General features: G+C 31.6%; 1 protein-coding gene across 3 annotated transcripts; it reads left to right on the top strand.

Annotated features, from left to right (window-relative positions):
- Positions 1-9,309: 9,309 nt before the first annotated feature.
- On the top strand, positions 9,310-16,556 carry LOC115707407 (protein phosphatase 2C and cyclic nucleotide-binding/kinase domain-containing protein). 3 transcript variants are annotated; one of them, XM_030635364.2, is made up of 16 exons: positions 9,310-9,536; positions 9,958-11,221; positions 11,580-11,711; positions 11,806-12,036; positions 12,154-12,279; positions 12,494-12,556; positions 12,634-12,716; positions 12,902-13,133; positions 13,215-13,528; positions 13,660-13,744; positions 13,839-13,905; positions 14,168-14,445; positions 14,561-14,626; positions 14,748-14,869; positions 15,388-15,544; positions 15,667-16,556. In XM_030635364.2, exons 2-16 carry the CDS (start codon positions 10,199-10,201, stop codon positions 15,910-15,912), a joined length of 3,225 nt encoding a protein of 1,074 aa, XP_030491224.2. In that variant the 5' UTR covers positions 9,310-9,536; positions 9,958-10,198; the 3' UTR covers positions 15,913-16,556. The 3 variants fall into 3 exon arrangements, with proteins under 3 accessions (XP_030491224.2, XP_060964664.1, XP_060964665.1); XM_061108681.1 differs by having other exon boundaries at positions 9,961-11,221; XM_061108682.1 differs by having other exon boundaries at positions 10,035-11,221.
- Positions 16,557-17,176: the final 620 nt, after the last annotated feature.

The raw sequence follows: 17,176 nt of genomic DNA on the forward strand, positions 1-17,176 counted from the left end.
AATAAAAGATTTGGACATCCACATAATTATTAATATTTATAACACTCCCCCTTGGATGTCCATAATAACTGCCTTATTAAAAATCTTGCTGAAAACTTGATCAAAGGAAAAAGAGTATAGTGTAAACTAACTCCCCCTCATTTAGGCATTTGTGGAGATCTTCTAAACGACGAATTTCGATCTTATCTGCCGTCTTCTTAAATGTTGATGTTGGTAATAACTTTGTGAATAAGTTTACAAGATTGACACTTGATTAAATATGTTGAACACCAATATGTATTTTCTTGAAGCGTATAAAGAAGAATTTCGTGGAATGTGTTCTAACTCTATCTCCTTCAATGTACCTCCTTTTAGTTGAACGATGCAAGCAGTATTATCCATAGAGAATTGCTTGGGTTGATACTTCTTTATTGAGTGCAATCCATATGTTTCCCGAATATGCTATGTCAATGTTCTCACTCACACACATTCTCTACTTGCTTCATAAAATGCAAGTATGTTAACATGATTTATAGTTGCCTCGTTAAAAACCTTGCCAGAAAAACCCAGTGGGACAAAATCTGAGCTAGGGAAAAAGAGTACAATCTATATTTCATATTCATAATTATTTGCAAGTTGTCTCGTTAAAAACCTTGCCAGGAAAACCCATTGGGACAAAACCTGAACTAAGGGAAAAAGAGTGCAACATGAATATGTCTCCCCCTCATGCACATATGATCCATAATTCTTTTGGTGATAATATATCTCATAAGATTATTGTTATCACTTTTAAAATATCACCATATATAATCTTTGATCATATATTTTCTATAACTCTTCCAGAGTATGTATGGACTTCTAAATTATAGATGAGGGGTTCGTGGAACATTAATATTTATCCAACTAATTGTATCATTCATGTGTATATACAATCTTGTTCATACTAAAATTTAACATTTCAAGTAGATATGAACACAACACATTAATGATAATATAAATTTCATTTGTGACAATGATGGTACTCCAAGACCATATATTTATTCCATCTTGTTTTATGATCTTAATTTCCATATCAAATGATCATATATCTATAATTCTTGATACATATGAAGTACTTCAGGACTTCAATACTAATGAACAAACTTTATACATTTAATATTTCTCGATATACAAAAGAAATAAAAGTTTGTTCTTCAATTAATCAAAAACTCTTCAAGAGTCTATCACAACGTATAATTTACGTATTTATACTGCATAGACAACCATACGTATTTTTCAAACAATTATTTACTTACATGTCTTTATTTCATACAAAGATCTTTGTCATGTAGTGCGCGCGACTTTGAATTTATATCACTTAAGACATGTATTAAATTCTTTTAGAATTTTTAGATAAGGCTTATTTCAAATTCTCACTATATTAGGAGCTCCAAATAAATAATTTTTTGTTGCAACATTTATGTGACGCTTATAAATCCTCATAAAATATATTCCAGGCTATAATCAAATCATGATTATATTTTCTCAATATTTAAGCCTTACTTCAATCAATCTCATGTCTATGCAAACTTTGTACAACAATTCATTATGTACAAATACATATATGCAAATTTCTCATTAGAAATATTTATTTGCACACCCTACAGGTCTTACTTCACTTTATGTGAGTAAATTTGCCTGGATTGCGTCATAATATTTTGGCCAAAAATCAAAATGTATGTCGATGATTCTCGACAAATCTAATACCATGATCCTTGCTATCTCATGTTAATTTATTGCATATGCAAACATTCAATATTTATTGTCGACAAAAATTTTAATAAATGATAATTTCCTCCCATATTGACATAACTTATAGAGATCTCTTTAAATTACATATTTTTCAAATATGTTTATCATTTATAGGTACCTATATAGAATCACTTCAGGGATTCAATTATGATCAAATGTGTTATGTCTAACTTCTCTTGGGAGTCTTTTCGAGTACGAAGTTTTCATCACGGTTATCATTTTAATGCTTTATAACATTAAGGTATCTCCATGAGTACCTCTAGATTTAACAACTTCAGGGCAAATCAAATGAACATTTATTAATAATTTCTACATTGTTCATTTACGCTTCAGGCGTTTTCAACTCATTCTATCTCAACTTTGAATAATATTGATTTGCAGTTGGTATATATCATTTTGAACTATATTGTTCTTATATACTTTGTGCAAGGATCATTTTTTAAAAATTATCATCGATCCCAACTGCTTCTCTCCCCCTGATCGAGAGAATTTATAAAAATTGTGATATCTAATAATATTAATATACCTGTAGGGATTTCAGTATATCACAATGAATCAATATTTGTTTAAACTCATATATACTATATGACATTGAACTTCAGGTTCAATAAATTTCAGTTTTAAGTTCAATCCTTATGAACTTAATTCATTTCTAAGAATGAGTCATACGTGTATAATTAGAAATACATAAATTTACACATTTTGTAAATGCATGATCATATAATCTTATCACATCGATAAGAAACTATGCAATAAAAATCTAACAATGGCTCAAGATTGTTAAAGAAATATAATTTAAATATTTTCTATGTGCAAATATATGCACATTCTTCTTTTGAGCCTTATAAATTAACAATGAGAAGAATCTTCTGGTTCTTCAACAAAATTTAGCCAAATTCTTTGACAATTTATTGCATATGATTGATCATGTCAAAAAATTCAATTCATGAACTTCAAGTTCACTATAATTTGTATTTCAATGAAACTTTCAAAAGGTAATGTAAATTCATTACAACATAATCATTACAAGTTTCATTTTTATATACACGAATAATATAATTATATTATTCTCCAAAACATATACACTCTTCGAAGTCACTATTATGTTTATCAAACTTTATATTTCTTCAGGAATCACTATCATCAATTCAATGATGTGTATAATTTAAAGATACATGACAACTTCATCATGTTATTGTAATGGTTAAATAGATATAACCATAATATATCATTCATTTTTCCTGGTATCTTTTTAACAAGTCGTCTAATTTATTAATAGACTATTCATCAGTCTAATTATCATGACTTGATATATTATATATTTAAATGTACAACCAGTACATACAATAAGCTATTTCTTATTACTTTCATAACTAGATAAAAGTTATACATCAGGTACATACAAATATATTTTACTACTCCAAGTAGCAATTGTATGTAAGACTTCTTCAGGAAGCTTTTCAAATAATCATTTTGTGATTCTTTATCACTTTGATTATATTAAATCACTAACGAATATTAGTAAATTATATATCCACTTTTGGGAATATGCAAACTGAATTAAATAGTAACTATATATACATATTCTGTACCAACAATAGTTTGAAACTATTGATTTTAAGAAATAATAAAATATGTATATATTAATTTGCTTCTGGCATTACCAATATATGTGAAATCTATATTCTTTGAAATAGAATTTCATGCCTATTCATTCTCTTTAGGTAATGATATTTAAATATTCTAAATGTACAATAAGTTTGTACAATTCACATTCTATTAAATAATCAAGTATACTTTTATCTTGATTATAAGTGTGTCCGTACTACAGGTACGCGACTACTATTATTCAATTCCACACATGATATATAGATTTTATGCACTTTGATTGTGTGTGGTAGTTCATCTTTTGGTTGTTTCCAATTTCTTCTGGAAATATTTGAGTAGCAAACAATGCCATTGATTATTTAAAATCATTACATTCACTTCAGGGAATGACGTTAAACAAGTAGAACATTATTATAAATTTCTTAAAAATTTATTACTTGTTCATATATAAAAAGAAATTACTCAGCAATTTCTTTAACAATATTTCAAAGAATATATGAATGCAATTTTTGCATAGTCTCCAAGATGTATGCAAAATTTAATCTTTAATATATGTCAGATTCAATAATTTCCAACATTGCAAGTAATAACAATGTATAATAACATGACTAATACGAGTAACCTTTAAAAGTAATTGAATTCAATTCATATCATTCTGCGAGGAATGATGAACAATAAATACATGTCTCATGTATTTAAATAACATTAGTCATGCTCATTGTTATTCTTATACTTTGATGTTTCAATGCAATTTTCTTAACATTCTTTTTAGGTATTCAAAACCCACTATAAAATTGCATCAATAATAATCATTTTTAATGATTCTTTAGTTGTATTTACATAAATACAATCATTTTTTTTTTGACAAATATAAAACATTTACTTCAGGAAATGTTTGTCAAAATCTATATCGATATTAGATTACTTTTCATTGTCCTCAAAGAATACAAGAACATATATATAAATATGTATTCATCTCTTTCATTATATATCCATCAACTATATAATGAATATTACGTTTGCATAATCTTCAGAATATATGCAAGATTTTATTGAGGACGCATAATCATCAAGATATATGCAATATTTTATCGAGGATGCATAATCTTCAGGATATATACAATTTTTTATCGATGATGCATAATCTTCAGGATATATGCAATATTTTATCGATGATGCATAATCTTCAGGATATATGCAATATTTTATCGATGATGCATAATCTTTAGGATATATGCAATATTTTATCGATAATACATAATCTTTTGGATATATGTATAATTTATATAGATTTTCTCTATCATATCATAGGCACACATATATTGTAAATATTATGAATGATAAGAACATAATATATATATATGAAATTAATAATAAATATATAAAAACATATACATACATATATAATATATAGATATATAGATAAAAAAGAAAAAGGAAACCAAATGATTCTTGAAATTGTTTCAGTCAGATGAGTATATATATAAATATATATTTAGTGTATCGTGACTTTGAAACAATTCAAGAACTTTAACAAAATACTTACATTGGGTCTTAGGCAGAGATTCATGCTTGAAGCTTGGGCAGAGACTCGTGCTGATAACGTGTTATAAAATAATATAATATAATATAAAGTAGATGAGAAGAAAGAAGAAGAAGATGAAGAGAGAAAGAGAAAGTGAATGAGAATTTCTGAGTTGTTTATTCCAATGGGGTGAACCCCTATTTATACAAATACAAGAGTGAGATATTAAGAAACTAAGAAAAAGGGAAACTAAGAAAAAGATGAATGTTGATTACAATTAATGGTAATAAATAAAAGATTTGGACATCCACATAATTATTAATATTTATAACATAATATCTATTATAGTGAAATTTTTCCAAAAAATAATAATAATAAATACATATGTGAGGGTGATAGTATACAATTTACTATAGACCCACCGACGTATTGAATTATTTTCTAATAATTATAGTTAGAAAAATTTGTAAAAAGTACACAATGTAATGTGAGGGTGTGAATGATACAAGTGACGCCACCTACTACTCATTCCACACAATACGTTTACGTCTTTCAGATCAAATATTAGATTCTTTTTCTGTTAACAATCCATTATTATTACTTTCTTTTTGAATAGTAAGGATTATCATTTGGAAAATTTTAAAAATAGGTTCACTTTACATTAAATCCCAAAATACTCCTTTCATTTTTGAAATCCCACTTCTCTCTCTACACCCATGTTCTCTCTCGTTCAATAGGCCCTTCAACATCCCAACTCCTGGCGAACCACCCCATAGACCCCCACTGATTCACGGCGCACTCCCACCAACCCACGACGCTCCCCCACCGACCCACAGCGCACTCCATCGACCCACAGCGTACCCCCAACCAAATCAGACACAATGTCAAAAGTGAGTTCGTGTTTTTAGAATCTCAAATCTGTGATTTGAGTAAGGTCCGATGAGGCCCGATGGGACTCGATGTAAGTCTGATGGGATCGAATGAAAATGTGATGAGTTTGCGAGGTAGGACACGTAGGTCCGATGGGGCCGGGATCCAATATGGGGTCCGATAGTGTCCGATGTGTGGTCCGATAAGAGAGTAGGGGAGCTCGGCAGTAAGAGTGAAAAAGAGAAGAGGAGAGATGAGAGTGATGTAAATGGAAGGTAATTTAGAGATATCATAAAAATTATGATATCTTACAAATATTAGTTATTATGAGTTTAGGGAATTTTTTTTATCCAAATATAATCATAAAGAATTAAATTTCCCTATTATTATTATTATAAGATGTGTTATGGTAGGGGGCTTCTGGTTAGGGATTTACAAGCTATTGTTATAGCTGATTTGTATTAATAAAATTACCACTTATTCAAAAAAAAAAATAAATAAATAAAAGAAGAAAAATACTATAACGCATCGTATTCGCAAATGTATAGATGTAATTCTGTTATAATTACAATAATAATTAAGCTCAAGTTATGATTATAATAAATAATGAATAATGGTATTGATGACTATTGAATAAAAAGATAACATTGGATACTGATTATTATTAATTAATCTTTCTGTCTAGATATATATAAAATGATGTGGTATTAGTACTTCTCTTTTGTGGCAATTATTTGCTGTGTTGTCACTATAAAGACGGTGATGTTCATTAATTATTCAGTTTGAAAAATATCACTATCTCAGCCCTAATCACCTGATAATAGTCTATAGTAATTTTTTTTTTTAACTATTAGTCTATAGTAATTTATTTACTTACCTTTAACATTTTTTTTCTATTAGAAAATACATATATGAATATATATCGTACTCTATTAAAAAAAATGAAATGGTTTTGAGCGGAATTTAAAGTGGTTTAATTTTAAGTTTAGTGCGTCGTACTCGTGTTATTATGTCTAACAACTCTTTAAAGTTTTATAACTATAAAAAATTTGAAAATACTATTTAGAATATTGTGTAATTAATTGAATATGAATCAGAGATTCCAAATATATACTCCGATTAAAAGTAATTATTCGTCCCTAAATAACCATGCAAACAATTATGATAATAATAAATATCATAACACTTTTTTATTTTTTGAAAATTGAGATTGACAAAAATGATGAGTAGAGTAGAGGAGTAATAAAAATAAAAAATAGAAAATCTATTTTGGACTATGATGCGGATTCGCAGTACATATCTCATTATCAAAACAAAAAGAAAATGGTCATTACAATAAAGTCTTTTCTGTTGTTTTTTTTAGCGTAGTGCTGCTATACTATACTACCGTTATCTTCTCTTATCATCATGCAAATAAATTAATAAATAATAATAATAATAAAAGAATACCAAATATAGAACGTCACTCATCTAACATTTTTTTTACGTGGTAAATAGAGTCATAATTATAATTGATAGTGAATTTTTTTAAAACTAATATAGCTCATCGTCTAACGAAAAAATATGTTTAGTTTAATCATGAATTACAAAATTTTTATCGCGAGCCACATGAAATAAAATTACTCCTGAAAATTCAGACTGTAGAGTTATAACGTCTTCAAACAACATCCTATTATATTGAAAAACTACCTTCTCATTATTAATAATTATTGTTAGAGATAACAAAACTGAAAAAATATCACAACACCAAATAAAAAAATACAGTTATATTAGAATGATAATCTTTAAAATAAAATTAATATACAAACTTAGAATTTAATATACAACCCATATCATTAGCTCAAAAATTACTAAAAAACTAAAAAAGCAACAAAATTTCTAAGTATAACTAGTTAATGATATTACCCAATAGCAGCATATTAGCACTCTAATTTAAAACGGTTAAAAATAATATCAAACAGATTATATTTAAATTAAACTTATTAGTAAATTTTCTGTAATTGTAGATCCTCCACAAAACAACCTACAAAATAACAAAAAATAAAACTCTATTATTATCACACAATATGATAAAAAAAGATACATAATGTGAATAAAAACGATGGTAAACCAAATCATATTAAAGATAAAGACTAAAAGTTTGAAATACTTATCTGTTAAAAGTAAAAAAGTCATTGAAGTAGAAATCATGAACATAAAAAAAAAAAAAACATAAAATGAATCAGTTCTCTTACTTATTGACCATACTACAAAATTACCCTTAACAAGTAAGGACATACCATAATAAATGACAAAAAATTAAAAAGCACAAAAGCCAAACTATAAAAAAAAATTATATATGAGCTTGTTGTTTAGTCATCTAACTTTTGAATAATATATCAATTAGTATCTAATTAATAATTAGCAATGTAAGCAAGATGACTTATTTTTTATTTTTATCACACCCTATAACCTCTTACCTATTTTTATCATGCATTGTTTGGTAAAATATTCGAATCCATAGACAGAGAGATTCGTGCTCTTTTTTTAAAAAATAAAATAAAACCTTTTCACACATTAGTAGTGGAAGATTCTAAGGTCATATTGGTCGACTTTTATTTTTATATTCATAATTATGATAAAGTAATTAAAGTGATTAACAAAAAAAATGTTGTCTTCATATTTATAGTTTTGATTTGATTTGACTTGGGGTTCTTCTTTCTTTGATACATATAGGTGTAACACAAAACAAACCTATTATAAACTCCATTACTTCATAATAATAATAATAATAATAAGAATAATAATATAAGATTCAATAATTCAGAAAAGTGATAATAAGGACATGTTATATATGTATATATAATAAAACATGAGAAATAATATAATGCTTCTGTGCTCTTGTGTTGGCTAGATCAATACTACAAGGTTGGATACTTGCTCAACATATACTCTCCAATCATGGGATTCTCAACAAAATTACTTTATTGGAAAGCTGCAAATGTAAGACAACTGAAATTAAACGTGAATGCTGCTATTTGTAGTGATAATTTAATAATAACATTATAACGGTAATTTATAACTCGACTTTGATCAATGGTTTTTCGTGGTCATTTGTCCTTTGGCTCTTTCATTTGCTCTGCAATGGTTTTTGTGATTTGTTGTTTTCTCTTTTTGAGGTTATTTCTCAATGGGTTGTATCTTCAAGTCGATCAAAATTTTGTTATTTGTCTTTTTAATTGTATATTTTGAACATGTAATGTTCAATTATAATACCACACAATATATGGTTTAGCAAAAGATAATGTGCTATATTACAAAGAACAACATACCATAAGTAATTCATAGTTATATGTTTTAAGTTCCAATTATATATCACTTAAAATAAAAGGAAGAAAAGGGATAAATTCTTTGGTTAAAATGAAGTGAAGAAGTAATGCTTAAAGGAAACGTAGTGTTATTGTTGTTCTAAAAAGAAAAGAAGAGAAACAAGTAAGGGAGGAGAGTGGGACCCTATGAAAAGCCTAACCTTTAAAAAGCCCCGAAACAAACCCTCTCACCTCCACACATGCACAGATACGTCTCCTCTTACAACACTTCACTTCAACCAAAAAAAAAAATCTACATCCAATCCAGACCGGACCGGACCCGACCGGTCCTCCGGTCCCACCATTTCCCGGCTCACGCGCTTCATCTGTTCACTAATTACAACTCTCATTGATCAAACTTCTTCTGCTTCTGCTCTGTCTTCGTTTCTTCATTTATGCTTGTTTAAGCCAATTGGGTATTCTTTTCTTCTTCTTCTTCTTCTTTCAATTGAGTGTTTTGGTTTATTTTATTTGACTTTTCAAGATTCATTACTAGTACCCGATTTTTTTTTGGCCTTCGTTGTTTTTTTTTGGGGCCAATAATAAAGTATAAAATGTTTTATAATTAATATTATTAATTAATTAATTCATGTTGTTTGGGTTTTAAATTTAATGCGTTTTGATTTAGTTTCTCTTAATTTTCGCCTTTTTTATCCGTAACGGTTTTGAACTACCGCAGATCGATAGGGACGTTGTTTTCGTCTCTCGAATTCATTTTCGCAAAATCTAACAGTTAAAAAAATGGATAACAAATTCTCTCTGAATTTAAAAACTGTTAAATGGGTTTTGGGTTTGTGAGCATTTGTATGTTTTAACCTTTTTTTCTCTTTTCTTCAGCAGTGGAGGAAGATAAGGTACGAGTGAATTTCATCGTATCATATATATATGTATGTGTGTGGTGACTTGGGTTTCAGAGAATTTACCAAGAATTGTTGTGTTGGAGATCGTTAAAAGGTTGAGGAAGCAGAGCAACTCAGCAAAGTTGAAAGAGTGTTTAGTTTCGAACTCGGAGGGGGCGGCTCATGAATTATGAACCAAATTTGGAACCTGAATTGAACTCAGTTCGTAATTTTCAGTAATGGGTTGTGTTTACTCGAGGGTTTGTATAGGAGAGGTTTGTACACCAAGGGACGCAAGAATCAAACAGACCCAAAATGTGAGGACCAATGAGATCGCTGTTTTCTCTCCTGAATCTTCTAATAGCGAAGAAGGTGAAGCCGGGGACCGTTTGAACCAGCTTAGAGATTCCGAGGCTGGTATCACAAGGCTCTCAAGGGTTTCGTCTCAGTTTCTACCTCCAGAAGGGTGTCGAACTGTTAAAGTTCCTTCAGGGAACTATGAATTGAGGTACTCTTACTTATCTCAGAGAGGATATTACCCTGATGCTCTTGATAAGGCTAACCAAGATAGCTTTTGCATCTACACACCATTTGGGTCCAACCCAGATGACCATTTCTTTGGGGTGTTTGATGGGCATGGAGAGTTTGGGGCTCAGTGTTCTCAGTTTGCGAAACGAAAGCTGTGTGAGAATTTGCTTAGAAACAATAAGTTTCAATTTGATGCTGTTGAGGCTTGCCATACTGCTTTTCTGACCACGAATACTCAGCTTCACGCTGATAATATAGATGATTCCATGAGTGGAACAACTGCTATTACGGTATTGGTAAGGGGTAAGACTATTTATGTTGCGAATTCGGGTGATTCGAGGGCTGTTATAGCAGAGAAGCGTGGGGATGAGTTCTTTGCTGTTGACCTTTCGATTGATCAAACACCATTTCGAGAGGATGAGCTGGAAAGGGTTAAGCTTTGTGGTGCTAGAGTTCTTACTTTGGATCAGATTGAAGGGCTGAAAAATCCGGATGTACAATGTTGGGGTACTGAAGAAGGTGATGAGGGTGACCCCCCGAGATTGTGGGTACCGAATGGGATGTATCCTGGTACTGCTTTTACTAGAAGTATAGGTGATTCCATAGCTGAGTCAATTGGAGTTGTTGCCACACCTGAAATTGTGGTTTTGGAGCTCACACCAGACAACCCTTTCTTTGTGCTTGCAAGTGATGGCGTGTTTGAGTTTCTTTCTAGCCAAACTGTAGTTGACATGGTAAGGTACCCTGTTCCCACTATCTTGCAATTCAGATTTGGAATTTATGAAGTTTGTATAGTTTGCTTGATCGAATGTTTTCAAGCTTGTTTTATTTTGCCGTGGTTGCATGGTACTCTTTTAATTGGTTTTTTTTTCAAAAAAAATGCCTGTATTGTACACAAGTTTAAACAAATATTGATTTTGATATTGTAGTTTTGTTTCAACTATTGAATCATTTTTAGATTCAAGACATGATATTCGCTTGTCAGATCTTTCAAAAATCATGGAGCGTTGCTCACTACATTGGTGTACATGTATGCTAAAAACTGCAAAACTGGTATTTAGTTGTCATTTATGATTGGGCTTGTCTTTCCAGGTTGCTAAGTATAAAGACCCTCGTGATGCTTGTGCTGCAATTGTAGCTGAATCTTATCGGCTTTGGCTACAGTATGAAACTCGTACAGATGATATTACAATCATTGTTGTGCATATTGATGGACTAACTGAAGTAAGAGAAATTGATTTTTGCAGTGTGTTTTTTCTTATAGTTTTAAATTTATTTGCCTCACCATTAATATGTTTTCACCACTTTTTTCTGTCAGACTGGTGGGGGTCAGACTGTAAGTTCTGCTGCTGTCCTACGGCCGCCTGTTCCTCAAGTTGTGGAGGTTACAGGATCAGAATCTCCTTCAACCTTTAGCTGGAATTCGAAGAACCAACGTGTTAGACATGATTTATCAAGGGCTCGTCTACGTGCAATCGAAAGTTCTCTAGAGAATGGGCAAGTTTGGGTTCCTCCATCCCCATCCCATAGAAAAACTTGGGAAGAAGAGGTAAAACTTCATTTCTATGTTATTTTCTTTGTATGAATAAAAGGTTGGTATGTATGTGTCTTGTTTGGTGTGTCTACTTTTCAACTTTCTCTTTGAACTGTCTTTTTGTCACTACAGGCACACATTGAGCGAGCATTGCACGATCATTTTCTCTTCAGAAAGCTTACTGATTCTCAGTGTCATGTTTTGCTGGATTGCATGCAAAGAGTTGAAGTCCAGCCTGGGGATGTTGTAGTTAAACAGGTTACTCTTTTTGCATTTTGAATTTACCGTTTTTCATTTACTGGAGGTTTGGCTGTTATGGGTTGACGGTAAAGTGGTACATATATCCTTTAAATGTAAGTAGTATTTTGAAGGTTATATCATCAAAATGTGGTGTTCCACCAGTTCTAGCAAATTTGATTTATATGAGTAATTAGGCAAAGCTTTAACAATTGTTAGTTTTCATCTTTTTCAGGGGGGTGAAGGAGATTGCTTTTATGTTGTTGGAAGTGGAGAATTCGAGGTCTTTGCAACCCAGGTATCATTTTCAAGTTCCAATAGTACTTTGTCTTTCCTCAATTCAGGCATTTTGTTGACCGGATGTAATTTTGACAGGAGGAAAATAATGGAGAAGTTCCTAAGGTTCTTCATCGCTATACAGCTGATAAACTATCATCCTTTGGAGAATTGGCACTAATGTAACTCTTATCCATTTAACAATCATATTTTTTGGTTCATTTGATTTTTCTGTCTAGTTTTTCCAAATTGACAAATTAGCATTATTGCCGAGTTAAAATTGATATTTCTTTTATTTGACCTATTCTCTGCTGTATTGTTTTCATCATTCTACCGCAGTGTTGTAATTTGTTTTAAGGTGATACAGGTATAACAAACCACTCCAGGCCTCTGTTCGTGCAGTGACAAGTGGAACTCTCTGGGCCTTGAGAAGGGAAGATTTTCGTGGAATTCTCATGTCAGAGTTTTCTAATTTGTCATCCTTAAAGCTACTCCGATCAGTAGATCTTCTGTCAAGGTTGACTATCTTACAGCTGAGTCACATTGCTGATTTACTGTCTGAGGTTTCCTTCTCAGATGGGCAGACAATCGTAAAAAAGGTATACATTCTATGTGAGAATATTTTGTTGCTTGAAGATCTCAAAGAGTACATCTCATGTAGATTTAGCATGGTTCTGCAGGATGAAGGCATGTCTGCATTGTATATTATTCAGAAGGGACTAGTGAAAATGACCTTTGACACAGATTTAGTTGATCGAAATATCTGTAGTCTCAAACCTGAAAATCAAAGAGAAGGTGATAATCCTCCTGGTAGTAAGGAGCTTGTGGTGGAGAAGTCAGAGGGAAGCTATTTTGGTGAATGGACACTTCTTGGTGAACACATAGATTCCATAAGCGCAATTGCTGTAGGTGACGTCACTTGTGCTGTTTTAACAAAGGAAAATTTTGAGTCAGTTGTTGGCCCTGTGAATAAGCTTTCTCTGGATGATCACAAGTATGTTTAGTCTCCTAGTTTTGGTTTTACCTTGAAATTTGACACTGAATTAATTACACAGTAAAAGTTAGAATTGCCTTTCTTGAAACAATGCAATTTACTTTGTGGTTTGTTTAATTGAACTATTTTAGATCAAGGGACCATTCCTCAGATTTTTCCAAGGAAACCGTTAAAGGAGACATGTCAACCCTTAATGGAGTGCAGTTCTCTGATATGGTGAGTAATCCTGTTATTGATTGCATTTTCATTGCTTATATCTGAAAGTGACTTATTCTTATGGCTTCTTCTCTTCCTCTCTCTCTCTGACTAGGAATGGAAGAAATGTGTGTATTCCACTGATTGCAGTGAGATCGGGCTTGTGCATTTAAGAGATTCAGGTTCGTTTTCAAAATTTTGCTATCATGTCCCCTGCCTATAACTTAATTGCTTATTTTCCTTGATACAAATTTTCTAATAGTGGGTTTTCCTTTGCCTCATTTGTAGCTTGCTTTGCATTATAAATTAATATGCACATTAAAGTTTAATGTTATAACCGAAAGGCAGAGAACGTATTGCTGATAAGATGTTTGTGGATTGGAAGGCAGCTGTAGACATTCTGATTTTTTTTCTTTTTTTTTTTGTTTTATGGTTGGCCATCAGAACACTTGCTTAGTTTGAAAAGATTTTCAAAGCAGAAGGTTAAAAGGCTTGGAAAGGAGGCACAGGTTTTGAAAGAAAAGAATTTATTGAAGAGTATCACCCATTCACCTCAGGTGCCAGAGGTCCTGTCTACTTCTATCGATCAGTCACATGCCAGCATACTGCTTAATACATACCTTGCGTGTCCCTTGGCTTCTATACTTTTTACTCCTCTGAGTGAACTGTCTGCACAATTTTGTGCAGCCATGGTCGTTATTGCTTTGGAGCATCTACACAAGGTCTGATGTCTGGAACACTATTTTTCTTTCCCACTTTAGCCCTTCAGTCTTAGAAGTTTCTCATATAAGTTAAGACCACTGATATTTTAAAGCTTTGTCTTTTTTGGCATAATAGAATGATGTTCTCTACAGAGGTGTATCTCCTGATGTCCTAATGTTGGACCACGCAGGATATTTACAGGTTGATTGATCCGCTCTTTTTGTTGACAAGTATCTGAATGAATTTTATGTTGTTATTAAGTAGAAAAGGGAGGTGTATCAACTTATGCTTAATTGCTGTACTGTACTTTGCCTTGTCGTAGGTAGTGGACTTCCGGTTTGGAAAAAAATTATCTGGGGAAAGGACATATACAATTTGTGGAATGGCAGATTACTTGGCTCCTGAAATAGTACAGGGAAAAGGCCACGGCTTCTCAGCTGACTGGTAAACCCACCACCTGATGTTTACTCTCATGCTAGCCTTGTTCATCCCATGTTTAAGCGTTCTTATGTCCGATATTGCTTGCTTTTACTTTCTAAGAAAAAATTTGTTTAATGATTTACTTCTGTGAAAGATGCCAAAGCTAATTACTTTACGTTCTGTGAAAATTGTGTAGAAATGCTTTATTATCTGTGGGAAATAATTATATGATCTGAACGTAAATAACAGTGAAAATACAGATTTTACTGCTTTAATTGTCACATTAGAAAATAACTTGAATAATGTGTACATAGTGATATCCACAACAAGGTTAATTAATTGTTACATTTAACACATAAATGCAGCTAATATTTAAAATGATAATTTGAGTAGATTATTCAAAATTCTACTAGAAACATGTATCCCAAACTGATTAAAAAGTTTAGGCAAGATGGCTGGACCTTCTAATAAGTTGGGACTAGTTTTTCTTGTAGTGTTGTGTATAGTTTGTGGCTTTATGATTACATTTTGTGTATATTCAGGTGGGCATTGGGGGTGTTGATCTATTTCATGCTAAAAGGTGAAATGCCATTTGGATCGTGGAGAGAAAGTGAGCTTGATACATTTGCCAAGATAGCAAAGGGACAGCTAAATCTTCCGCAAACTTTCAGCGCTGAAGCTGTTGATCTAATCTCTAAGGTATGCTGAAACTTCTTTTACCTTTTCCCTTGTAGACATATATACTCAACACAATTTTGCTAGATAGAGTATTAGAAGGTTCTCATAAGCTTAACCCTGTTTTGTTGTTTCACATTATATAGTTACTCGAGGTTGACGAACAAACAAGGTTGGGGAATCTAGGTTCTGATCATGTCAAAAGTCATCCTTGGTTTGACGGTATTGATTGGAAAGGGATTGAAAGCCGTAGTTCTCCAGTCCCTCATGAGATCACCTCTCGTGTCATTCAACATTTAGAGACTTACTCTGAGGATTCTGCATTTCCTCGACTCTCCATCTCCCAAGATGAAGAAGATGTCGAAATCCCTGAATGGCTAGATGACTGGTAGAGAAATCTTATTTCCATTTCCATACTATTTTATGGGTGGAGTTCTTATTCAATATTGTGAGACTGAGATCAACTCTTAGGTTGCTCAGACTATGAGAACCCGAGGCTCGGAAGATGATAAAAGAAAGTGCAGAGAAGTTGGTGGATCTGGTTTTTTTTACTTGTGGTCCACAATTATATCTTACATTGATTACCTATCTTGTAGCATAGTAGTGGAATTCCTTTTCTGGAGATGACCTGCTCTGCTGGTAATCAATTTAACTAGGCTGAATGCTTCAATAAAAAAGGTCAGTTGATAGATTGATTTATTTGTTATTTTCTTTCCTTTTGTTTTTAGCTTTTGTAAATATATATATATGTAAGTAAATGCACAAGGGATTCACTATTTTTAAGGATGAAGTTCTTGATGTCCCAGGCAGCGTATGTAAAGGCAGATGAGAGTAATTTGATTATTATTATTATTATTATTAGGTCAGCCCTTGTTCAGTATTTTTACTTGGATCTCTGTTGTCTCTTCATGTATTCCACCCTGTTATGAGTACATGACACAGAATCAGATATGTGTAATAAATTTGTTGGAATACTTAACACTGAATTATGGATGGCTTAATAAGAAGGGTCAACCTGAATTTATGGAGTGCAAAATGCAACTTTTTCAATACTATATGATGTCAATGCTAAATTTTGGCCTTTGGCTAAAACACATTGCTCCTTGGATTGGACTTTATAATGTTTTTTTTTTTTTTTTTTTTTACATATATTGTTCAGTGAGAATTTACAACTTTGTTACTGGTTTAGTTATAGAATCTGCAATTGAATGTAAATTGGTCGGTCGAGTTTAGAGATCCTAAGATAATGTTGTTAGAACTGTACTACACTATAGGTAAGTTTTGTTTATCTTTATTTTATTGCTATAATTATTTTATTCTTATTTTTTTTGGTTATTTGAAATTCTTATATCCGTTTCCTCAAAATAGAAATTAAAAAGAAAAATCTGAGAAATTCCAATTTTATATACAAATATTTTGTACCCAACAAAGGCCAATTGACATTTTTACTACCAACTACCAAGCATGTCATTGTCACCACCAACAAAACTCCAAATTATAATATAGAAACCAAGTGTGTCAAGTTGGAGAAATAATTTTACACTTGTGGAGTTTCCATAATCATAAAATATATATCTTATTTCCTCTTGGATATAAAATAAATGACAACTATTTCTGCTTGTAGGGAATCACCTGACAATGTCATTTTCCAAATAA

The sequence above is a fragment of the Cannabis sativa genome, chromosome 1 (assembly GCF_029168945.1).
Source record: "Cannabis sativa cultivar Pink pepper isolate KNU-18-1 chromosome 1, ASM2916894v1, whole genome shotgun sequence".
In the NCBI taxonomy this organism is placed as follows: Eukaryota; Viridiplantae; Streptophyta; class Magnoliopsida; order Rosales; family Cannabaceae; genus Cannabis; species Cannabis sativa.

Bases quoted from the DNA above. Each gene is read 5' to 3' on its own strand.
- LOC115707407 (XM_030635364.2), top strand. From the start codon at position 10,199: ATGGGTTGTGTTTACTCGAGGGTTTGTATAGGAGAGGTTTGTACACCA. The intron at 12,557-12,633 runs GTATCATTTTCA...TAATTTTGACAG, and splicing joins TCGAGGTCTTTGCAACCCAG to GAGGAAAATAATGGAGAAGT. The intron at 14,870-15,387 runs GTAAACCCACCA...GTGTATATTCAG, and splicing joins CACGGCTTCTCAGCTGACTG to GTGGGCATTGGGGGTGTTGA.